The sequence below is a fragment of the Punica granatum genome, chromosome 2, assembly GCF_007655135.1.
Source record: "Punica granatum isolate Tunisia-2019 chromosome 2, ASM765513v2, whole genome shotgun sequence".
NCBI lineage: Eukaryota > Viridiplantae > Streptophyta > Magnoliopsida > Myrtales > Lythraceae > Punica > Punica granatum.
The window spans coordinates 3073590-3085805 of NC_045128.1; the positions used below are offsets into that span (position 1 = coordinate 3073590).

At 35.7% G+C, this 12216-nt stretch overlaps 1 protein-coding gene across 1 annotated transcript; it reads left to right on the forward strand.

Annotated features, from left to right (window-relative positions):
* Positions 1-5832: 5832 nt before the first annotated feature.
* Positions 5833-8805, forward strand: LOC116198019 (glycerophosphodiester phosphodiesterase GDPD1, chloroplastic-like). The gene is made up of 7 exons (XM_031528319.1): positions 5833-6065; positions 6191-6375; positions 7054-7113; positions 7203-7484; positions 7787-7882; positions 7984-8180; positions 8279-8805. Exons 1-7 carry the CDS (start codon positions 5978-5980, stop codon positions 8517-8519), a joined length of 1149 nt encoding a protein of 382 aa, XP_031384179.1. The 5' UTR covers positions 5833-5977; the 3' UTR covers positions 8520-8805.
* The last annotated feature ends 3411 nt before the right edge of the window (positions 8806-12216 follow it).

The following is a 12216-nucleotide window of genomic DNA, read 5'->3' on the forward strand; positions in this document are numbered from 1 at the left end:
AAAATTACATCCATAATCCAAACAAGTCCTAATGCATTGAGAGTTCGTTTGGTCATACGATGGAAGGTCTTATAAATACGGGCCTTTACCAAATCTTTTAAGTGAAAGCAGTCTTTGCTGAAGAACTTCCGGACTATGGTTTGAGTTGAATTTGACGGTTGCGACGTTTCTTTCTCCATCAAGTTAATAGATTCTTCTAAAAGTATTCTGTATTTGAAGAATTAATCAATCATTTAATTTACATTCAGCAATTTTATATTATAGGAACTCTCTTTTAGTCATGTGTAACTCATAGGAATTTTGCAATAAAATACTCTACAACTCATTTCTCTTTTCTTTCTTCACAATTAAAAAAAACAAAGAAAAAACATTTTCCAATTGGTTAGGTAGTAGGGTACATATATGTTTAAATGCTTATATATGAAATACAAAAAAATAATGATTAGGTAATAGAGTCTTTAAAAAAATGATGTTTCTTATTTACATATTAGATTTATATTTGTATCAACACATCTATATTCCAAATAATACAAATATTTCAACTATAATCCACTAAAAATGAGCTTTTGAACTCTATACATTAGGCTAAAGAGAGTTACAAGGAGAAACTCTCCTTTAGCATTGTGTCACTCTTAGAAATTTAGCAATAAAATATTCTACAACTCATTTCTCTTTTCTTTCTTCACCGCTAAAAAGAAAACAAGGAAAAAACATTTTCCAAATGGTTAGACAGTAGGATATGAACATTTGATTTTTGTACTGTATGTTATCGTAATTTTTCTTTTTTGGCCATATTAGAACGAAAGGCATAAGTATGCGAGTATATGGAATGTGAATTGTTTCCTGCAAGGGCCAATTTTTCGCGCTCTTCAATTATATTGCTCAAGATAATGTTTGTTCTTTCTTTTTTCTTTTTTTCCTTTTTTAATTTGGAGGTTGCTCTTTTTTAATGAATGATCGATATATTCATGATTGAGTTTTTACACATATATTATTTCATTTAATAATTGATATGTTTCTCTAGTGCTTGTTGTCTATGAAAGGCAGAGTCACACATTCGTGTCCACCTCTTTATTTTAATTTTATATTGGAACGATAAGAGTCAAGTGGTGTTTGTCGTCCCTGAGAAAGAAGCCACATGAAGAATCTGATGTATGATCCATTATACGACAAAAATTATTACAAGATAACATAAATTATTTTAGGTTCTTATAATAAGAATAATAATATTTCTATTAATATTAGTTGGAGGTTGGCGTTGATTGTTTCTAGAAGAGGAAGAGTTAACCTCAAGCAATCCCAGCATACAGAAAGATATATATATATATATATATATATTCAGCAAAAAAACATATATTCTTAAATAGGAATGGACTTACATAAAATAAAAGTTTATAGTGCAATCAATTGTATGGTGTAATTAGATTTTCGATCATTTGATGATTAATAAATAATTTATTTACTAGCTTTTTTGTCCCGTGTATTGCACGGATTCGTTATCATGTATCTCCACATCATTCATTATTGTAATTATCTACGTTATGAAACACCAAATTTTTTCAGTATGAACCTTGACATCCGGAAGCCTAATTGGACCTCAACTAATCCAGTTGAACCGGATCGATTCACTAAGGGGTAAAGCTCTCTCAGCATGAATTTTATGCAGAAAAACACCAATTTTCTTATTAAAATAATGATTATTTTTATTTTTATTTTAAATTTTCAAATAATGCTCTTCATAATTTTTTTTGTAACAAATTAGAGTAAATTATTATAATAATAATTTGAAACAAATTATTTCAATTCATACATGTCATCTTTTTAGGTTAATTGTTAATATAAATTTGTCGCATATATTAAGCTTTTTAACTAGGATAAAACTTTGTTTCTTTCCTTTTTAAAAAAATTATTTACAAGATCCTTACTTTTAAATTTTATTTTTGTTTTATTTATTACTTTAAGTTCATACCGCTATGATGAAAAGTTTTTCGTTTATAGGATCATAATTTTTTTTATAAATTCTATATGCAATTAATTAATTCCTTTATGGTGTTTATATCACTTGTGTTGTGTATATATATATATATACATTGGTTTTAATATACACATATATACATCATTTCTTATTAAAGCTAATATGATCTTTTGGAAAATACTTTTACTTCTAAACACAGTAAAGTATTTTCAATGTTAATTTTAAGAGTTATATGATAACTATATATCCTTATTTCAAATATTTATTTTTTATTTTTTATATTACAATAAGTTCATATATTATAATATGAAATGATATGGGATATATGAATTATTATAAATCATCTCTCTTAATCTTTTAAATAAATAATTTAAATAATTTGTGTCATTAATGATAAAACTTTTATTGCTATAGGAGTCAATTTTAATATTTAATTTATGAAATTTAGTTTTTCTTATAATGTTAGGAGTCAATTTTAATATTTAATATATCAAATTTAATTTTCTTTTACAATTTTGGGAACATTTATTATGGGCATTTATTATAGGCATAGTTTTTTTAATATATATATATATATAATTAGTCAATAATTATAATCTAACGGTTCAAAAAGTGATTGCATCATGAAATTCTCTCTTATATAGTGATGGACCTAGGTTGATAGACAATTGTCTCCCATTAAATTTCACACTAAAAAAAGTACTATTACCGGAAAGAAAAATCTACATATTATCTTATAATTTTTTTCAAATAAAATTATTGTTATTCACTTCTCTTAATTTTAAAATTTATGTTGTTATTTGTCTTCGCAAGGATCTTGTCCCCTTGTTTATATCTTTGCATTTGTCCTTGTATATGTGTAGTCGGGATCAGAGCCACCACACACCTCATCTCCCCATATCTCTGTCATGGTGGTCCCGACTCAGGCCACCATAAATGAGGTCATTGATAGAATCATCAGCGACCTTGCCCTAGGCTTTGGTGACCGGAGCGGAGCCACCACCACCCCTTCTTGTGAATTGCCCTTCTACCTCCTCCCTCTCTGATCTTTCTCTCTAACCTTTTGAGCTAAAATCGGAAAATGAGACCAAATTACAATTGCAATAAACTCCAAGGGCATAACTGTAGATATTCGAAAAATGGCCCTCCTAGCTACGCGATTCGGTCATTAAGTAAGTCTCTGCTTACTAACTCATTAATTTTTTATGGATATAGTAAAAATTATGAGAGACATTGCTTTCGTATTTTGTAGTAATAGTCTAATTTTCTTGTAGTGCCAACACTTTATTGGTACTGACTCATTAAGTTAAGTTAATTTTTTATTTGCATTCTCGAACAAATTGAATCTCATTAAGTATTAAATTATGAATTTTAATATTTAATTTGAATTATCAAATGCACACTTATTCTTTACAGACAACGAGAATGATTTGCTTCATATACCATAAGATTGCTTTGTCAAATTCCGATACATATATTGCATGTGCCATGCAATTGAAGCCACTAACCAATCTTGCATGTTCCGTGCATATGCATTGAGGGGAAGACCGGTAGACCACGTCCACAAATCTTTGGAGGTGTGGGTTACACTCGCTCGCACACCTATTTACAGACCAAATCGACATCCGAAGATGACTTTCAACATAATCATATAATTCCACATATCGGCCGTATCAATGGGTGGCTACGTTTAAACTACAAATTGTATAGCTCATCCATTGAAGCATTTCACGGGCGACGTCTCCCGTCACGTCCACCTTAGGCAACAGGAGTAAATATCCTTTTATGTATTCATTTATTATCTATCATGCTTAAAAGTTAAAAAAAAAAAAAAAAGACCATATGCTAATTTTTTAATAACGAAAAAGACGGTTATAGCCCTGACGGAACAGTTGAGGACCCCCGAAACGGAGAGCAGCCGACACGCGCCGTGGACGGTAACGATTTGCTCGCACGGTTCGAACTCAGAAGCCGACACGGCACACGTGTGGACGTACTCGACCTGGGAATCTGTTCGGGAATCACTCACGGCCCCCAAAAATATGGAATAATGTTTTTTTTTTCTTCCTTTTTTTTCCCAAGAAAAGAGGAAGCACCCAAAGATATTCGATGGGATATTCGGATTATTCCTATCGTGTTCCAGAATTCATCACCAATCAATTCAATGAGATGATAGGAAGTGGGAGCATTGCATTGCGGCAATAATGAAGGCAATAAAAAAATGCTTGATAACAAAGGTTAATTGTTGACAATGAAATTCGCTACCCGATTTTTCCAGTAAAGTCGAACGTTAATGGCCATATCTTATCAAGCTGCGAAGGAATTCGAAGGGACGGGTTGAAAGTTTGATGATTTATTAAGCAGGTTGGGTACCTGCAGAGCACAGTATAATTAAGCCGTGATAATGAAAAGAATATAAAAGTTAAAAAAAAGTGGTTAAATATTCTAAATATTATTGTATTTTCAGTTATAATTGACGACATTTACGTGACATAAAATTCAATGATATAGTTGCAATATATGGATGAACTAAAACATGATAATGAGCCATGAATTTATATAGTAGAATAATCTCATTGGTTTTTTCGCAATTTGTCGTGAGGAGCAAACAAATGGATATAGTACATGTAATAAGATAACGTCAGAGGAGTTAGCGTCTCCAATTTTGGCATTGTCAAATGTGAATATTCGAAACGATCCATACAAATACCAAATATATGGAATCATGTGTTTGGTGACACCTTATCTAACTTCCATACATTACGTCTATACAGAACACTATTTGATATCTGAAAATCTTACCATCCCGATTAATTTAAGTTCAAGTGGTGTCAATTCATTAAGGAAAAATTTCTCTGCAATCACAAGTACTACATTATGTAAAATCAATGCACATAAATTAAAAAGTTTATTACACACATGAAAATCCTATAATTTTTAATTTCATGTTTTTATTTATTATTTGATGTAAGTACAACCTACTTTTTTTTTTCGAGCAACACCACCTAATATTCGAACATAGAACGAATCCAATGAATATATTTGAGTACGGTCGATCCACTAAGAGATAAATCTTTTTCTCAAATCACAACATCGAGTCACTTAAAATCAATGCATGTACTTGAAAGGCCTGTTTTAATGTATCACCAATTTAAATAGTATCTTTGTGTGGGCCGATCCGGTTCGAATTGAATTAGTCAGGGCTCATTGGGCTCTTTAATACCAGGCTATACACCGAAAAAAATAGTATCTTTGTGTTGGTGATTTAAAAAATGTCTTTTTGTCGGTTAATACAAGTTTAAGCTAATATGTTAACTGGGATTGGTTCTCGCTTGATTGACTTGGTTGTGACGAGGAGATGCTTTTATTGAATATCGAAATCCTATTATGGGTGAAGTTCGTCCACTTAAAAGTAGCGATTACTTAAATCTTATTATATCCGGTCATAATTTTTTAATTAGATTATTGAAAATTAAAATTAAAATTAAAGAAATCTTTTTCCGCCCGTGACACCGCGCGGGATTACAGGCTAGTATGTATAATATTGTATATGATCATGAGCCTACGTGGCTCCACCATTGTTAGAGTCACCTAACCAAAGCTGGCACCGTTAACCCTTGTCCAAGTACACACCCGGATCCCCATAGACAGTCATATCCAAAATAACCCTTTTTGACACAAAAGGGTAGCATGGGGGCCCACCCAGCCGCCGTCAAGTTTAACTAACGGCAACCGGGGAACCGAGAACCGAATATGCGAAGGCATATGTTAAAATTACCCGACGGTAGAATATTCGCATCCCGTCACCCTTGGATCCTGTCCCCCCTCGCCCCCCGTATAAATACCCCTTCCTCCAAAACCTTCCTCCATCGGCCACAACCGAAATTCCCATTATACCCCTCCCCGCCGAATCTCTCCACCGCCGGCTGTGGGAGATCGCCTCTGCCTCACTTCTTTAATTCCCTTCTTCTTTTTCTCCCTTCCCCGGCACCGTCTCCGATCATGGCCCTCAAAGCAGTCCACGTCTCCGACGTCCCGAACCTCGACCAGGTCCCCGGGGCCCTCCACGCGGCCCCCACTTTCTCGAAAGGTACTACTACGTGTGTCCCGAGCGATCACCGGATCGGTCGTCCCGAGCATTGTCTCTTTTGTTGGCGGGAGTGTGTATATATGGTGACTATGTTAATTCGTTTGATGGGTGGCAATGGCATGCAGGGGTGGAGCTGAGCAGGTGGAGCTCATTCAAGGTGCCGAAGTTCCTGGTGGTGGGCCACCGGGGGCACGGGATGAACCAGCTCCAATCGGACGACCGGAGGATGAAGGCCTTCAAGGAGAACACCATCCTCTCCTTCAACTCCGCCGCCAAGCTCCCCCTTGACTTCATCGAATTTGACGTCCAGGTAAAACTATTGATCTCATTAAGGAAAATGCCGACCGATTGAAAGATCCGTTTCGACTTTGTCAGTTGTTTTTCCTTTCTGGGTTCGATTCTCCGGCCGGGTGGATGGCTTTCCCGCCGATATTCGACCGGAATCTTATCGGAAAATGTGATTTTAGTATTTTCTTGTTCATAAAGATCCTTCCTTTTCTTCTGGGTTCTTGGTTAACTGGAGTTCTTGTTTTATTTTGTCCTTTTGTTGTTTTTTTTTCCCTTGGAGTTCTCGAAATTCAATTTTAGTCGAAATTGTCGGGCTGTCATGTTCTTGACGTGGATCGGTCGCATATTCGTCGCATAAACTCTTTTACTGTTCAAAGCTCTAATTAGATTTGATTGTCGTGCTAGAACCTCCGTTAGATTTGATTGGCCAGTTGATTCTGTTTCCGCAAATTTATGGCTGATCAAGGTTATTTCGGTCATTTCATTACCATCCTGGTCTTTTTAGCAATTTCGTTTTCTTAATATAGTTTTATAATTAATAGCAAGTAAAACCTCGTGGCCGGGACGGGACGAGTTAAATCGACGTTCGAACCCAAGTGAGTCGTGGTCTTATCGAGAAGTGTGAATATAAGCTTGTCCTCGACCTGATTTTATCCTGAACTTATTCATTTGAGCTGAAATTTTGTGCTTGTTGTTGCAGGTCACAAAGGACGACTGCCCCATCATCTTCCACGACAACTTCATTCTCTCCGAAGAAAACGTAATCATCGAGACCGCTTCGATTCTCTGTATGCTTCATTCGATGAACCGATAGTAGCATTTGCTAAAGGTGTTCTGTTGTGTTTTCAGGGGATCGTGTTTGAGAAGAGGGTGACAGAGCTGACCCTGAACGAGTTCATGTGCTATGGGCCGCAGGAGGAGCCGGAGAGACTGGGCAAGTCCCTGCTCAGGAAGACCAAGGATGGCAAGATCATAAACTGGGAAGTCGAATCAGACGACCCCCACTGCACCCTCCAGGAGGCCTTCCAGAGGGTCGAGCCCTCCCTCGGGTTCAACATCGAGCTCAAGTTCGATGATCACGTTGTCTATCCTCAGGACTATCTCATTCGGGTCCTCCAAGCCATCCTAAAGGTATACCTATACGTGCGCTTTTATTCCCGTTACGATACCAGGAAGCTAGATGCTTCCCTAAGTCGAGTGTGGCATACGGATATTTTTCTTCATATCGTCCATTTCCCATGGAAAATTGGGAGAAGGATTGATTACTGGATTTCAGAAGATTCCATTGTCTCGTATTAGATGATCCCTTTTAGACTTATGAGAAGTTTAGGAACGAAGATGGAAGGATTTCCTGTCATTTTCAGAAAATGTCTTCATCACTTGCTCTGTTCTTTTGGGCTTATCTCAATTTTTGTTTCTTGGAACTGTTGCAGGTGGTTTTCGATTACGCAAATGGCAGGCCCATCATCTTCTCGACGTTTCAGCCCGACGCCGCACTTCTCGTTCGGAAATTGCAGAGCATATACCCCGTAAGCATTTGTTTGCAAGCTCGGGCTCCATTTTTTTTCACTAGTCTTGAACGAGGAGGACATGTTTTTCTCAACGACCCTTTGGAATCGGTAAATTGCAGGTCTTCTTCTTGACGAACGGGGGCACGGAGATCTACTATGACACGAGGAGGAATTCCTTGGAGGAGGCCGTGAAGCTCTGCTTGGAAGGCGGCCTGCAGGGAATCGTTTCCGAGGTTAAAGGCATCTTCAGAAACCCCGTGGCCATCTCCAAGATCAAGGAGTCCAAACTCTCCCTCCTGACTTACGGCAAGTTGAAGTAAGTACCGATCTCGTGCAACTCTTTGGGAATAAATAATGAAACGGGTCGAATTAATGTATCTCAGCTGACGATTCCGGTTTCGTGGATCTTTACAGCAATGTTCCCGAAGCGGTGTACATGCAGCATCTGATGGGGATCGACGGAGTGATCGTGGACTTGGTCCGAGAGATAACAGAGGCAGTGGCTAATCTGATAAAGCCGCCGGCAGCAACAGAGGAGACCCTGTCCGAGACGATAGCATCGGATGACGGAGCTGCCAAGGAGCCGAAGCCGCACTTCTCCGAACGGGAGCTCTCCTTCCTCCTGAAGCTCATCCCTGAGTTGATACAGCTCTAATCAGATGGGAAGGAATTGATTTGCCAATTTGACCCCTTATGGATCTTCTTTTTCTGTGTTGGAAGTAGGGAGTGTTAGGATGATTGGAGGAATGGTCCCAATACAATACATATAAGTCATCACATCATATGAGAGAGATGTCTTTCCTAGGAATTTGGTTTTTGTGTACATATAGAAGGAAAAACTTGTGGGGCCGTCCTCCATTTGTAATTGCCAAAAGTTCAATTTACAGTATTGCAGCTGCCTTTACCTTTGGTTAATCGCCAAGCTGCTGCTTCTTCTTCTTCTTCTGTTGAGTTGTTCCCTTTGCCCAATCGACAACTAAAATCGTCCCGAACCATCAGCTTTAGGGAGCGTCGCAAGTGATCCGACATGAAAGAATCTCTATCAGTCCCAGTACGGGTCTCTAGTCTATGAAATGTTTCAACAGCGATCGCAGTCCTAACAAATGACAGAAAAATTAAAAGTATAAGCTGTAAACACGGTTGAAGGTACTGTTATGGAACAATCTTTTGATGCCTGTATGGGTCTACATCTCTTCTATGAAATTTGTCAATGTATCACAGTCCTGAAAAGCTTAGGGAAGATTGACGTATCGATATATCACATTGCAGTCGTGAAAAGCTTAGGGAAGATTGACGTATCGATAAATCACATTGCAGTCGTGAAAAGCTTAGGGAAGACTGACGTATCGAATGGCTGCGAGTCGTACTCGAAGATGAAACAAAGGTTGTTTCATCAAACCTTAAAATTACCTCAATTTTTTTAGTTGAAATGAACTTTTCTAGTTCGGCCCAACATAATGCCAAGTTGCTTTAATTTTGACCCGAAATGAATTGGGCCCGGGCACTGCATTCAAATCTGCAAATAAAAGCCCCAGCAACCAATGATCAGTTAATCCAATTAAACACGGGGAACGTAAGGGAAGATGCTGATTACAGTCATTCGATAGTCTTCGGAATGTTCCCGGCTTTCGAAATTTTTCCACGGGCTAACCGCGCATTCCACCTTCACGACGCGAAATCTGCATTGTCACTCTCCCTTCCCTAACTTGTTTGATTTGTCTGTCGCTGAAAATGATCTTGACCTAACATGCGTAGTCAAAACTAGTTGTGCTTATAAATCTTGATTTCTTGAAACATATTTTTCTTGGGCATTCTCTGGTCTTATTGGTTTTAAGGCACTCCATGTGCTACTCAACTTGAGCAGTTGGATTTGAACTCAAGAACCTTGTAAAGGAGCGAGGAAAAGGTCGGGCGACACGATGCAGCGAGAAGCTAATTTAAGATATTTATAACTAACCAAGTGATAGGTCAAAGATTATGCCCCGAGATTCGAAAGAATGCGGCGACACAATGCAACGAGAAACTACTTTAGGATATTTATTAACTAACCAAGTGATAGGTCGAAGCTTATGTCCCGAGATTCGAGAATGGAACTCTCATCTCCCCGCGACATCGAAGAGCAAGAGCTTAGATGAATCGTCTGGGAAATAAGATTGCGACTGGACCGGCTATGGAAGGATTTTCTATTATTGTCTTTCCTCTTTTCTTGGCCAAATGTTGATAGTTTTTACTTTTTTGCTGATGAGGTAAAAAGAGAGAACACGGAAAAAATACCCATATTATTATCTGTTATGCTAAATAAAGTGAAAACTTATTAATAGTTGAAATTATCCTCTTTGTAGTTGGGATCCAATACAAGACATGATTAGGAGTCTCAATTGGGTGCACACGGGGGAAAAAAAAGTCATCAGAACTACCAAAAATCCAAACAAATGAGAAATAATCAAATCTATTATAGGTATTTAATTAGACTCTCCAATATTGTGCAATGGGAGGTCTCAATTTGTGTAATAATATTTTGCCACATTAAAAATTTCATAAGTTTAGGAGCTTTTTAACAATAGACTTTTCATATTCTTGCTTTTAATTTTTAGGCCCCAAAAGTAATTAAAAGTATATATATATATATATAAAGAAAATGAGAGATGTGCATAAGATTGTTGGTGTTGTATTAGTAGATATATGACTAATTGTCTCGATTATCCTGTGTTCAAAGCTCTCCATTCAATTTTTCGTATTTTTATTATTCTTTTCCTTTTTTATATTTTATAATTTTGGATTTTTGGATTTTTTTTCTTTTATTTGTTGCACATTAGACTCATTTTTTCTTCCCTCTTCCGAGGTTTCGTTATCAATACCTTCTCTCTTTTTTGTTTTCATTTTCACACGTCTTTATTACAAATAAAACTACCAAACTGAATATTATCATTGGATAGTTTACTGAACCTTAGACAACTTTCATACTAAGGATATACGGAGTTGTATAAAATTCGGTAAAAGCCTACTCTCTTATTAAATTCAACATATTTTATATTCTTCTCTTTTCAATATAGTTGTTAATGTAAGTATTAATATCACTTTTTTCTATATAACGAGTACTTGAATTTTGTATATCTAAATCAATAAATGACTCTATATACAATTTTCTTCATAATTTTTTTAATAAGTATCTTCATCATCTTTTTATGGTAAAGTTCCTATGATATAGCAAAGCTGCCCTCAAGTCATTTTATGAGAAAACCATATAATAATATCATGACTTTTTTATTTTTTTTTTCTTTTCTTGTATATGTAATTAAAGTAGGCTTCTACGAATGAGAGCATTCATTCGATTTACGAGAGCCTTCCACATAGGCTTTTTGGGCATTTTCATTGACTGACTTTTTGAGTCTTTATTATTTAATATGGATATGAATTTTCACAATTAATACTTAATTTTGCATTTTTTATGAAAATTCGATAAAAAATAATTATAAAAAGTAAATTTACATTGTTTTTATTCATGATTATAAAGGTAAATCATCCATAACCAAATTTTAATTCATGTTTTATATGATTTTAACATGCTTTAATAAGTCTGTAAAGATGCTATTATCGAAATTGTGTTTTAGCGGATTATTAAAAATTCGAGATAAAAATAATTATAAAAAGTATATTTATGTTTTTTTTTATCATGATCACATACACGGTGAATCACGTGTAACCAATTCTTGGTTCATGTTATGTATGATCTGAACATGATTTAATAAGTCTGTAATATATTATTATAGGATTTGTATTTTAGCGGATTGTCAAAAGTTCGAACAACCATTGGTGCCCGCGCAACGTTCCGGTTAAGAACTAGTTGATGATATAATTAACTCCGGAGAACCGCAATCTGAACACTATAATCAAAATCGAACTTTGACGTAGTAATGTTAGTGGCTCTACATAATCGAAACGTAAAATCGAATCGTGATATCATAAGTGCCTATACAAAAATTAAAATATTGTTTACATAATATTTTATACCTACATATATGAGCAATAACTATCATAGAGTTAAAATTAAGTCTCGATTTACATTCCTATTATCTTCTTTTCTATTATTTTAAATAATAATTTTGCATAAAGTAATAATTTTGCATATAAAAAGTAAGGTTAGAGAAAATTATGAATTAATTTCTATAATTTTTAAAGTTTTGGGCTCTATATTCTGAAGTCAACAATAAAATTTAATTAATTGCACCTAAATTGTATTATAAATGACGATATATTATTTCAGTTTTAAGTCGGTGGAGTGGAATTTCTGCTATTTTTACTACATGGAATTGCATCTCTCTCGAGTTTATCAATTCGTCATAGAAGGTAAA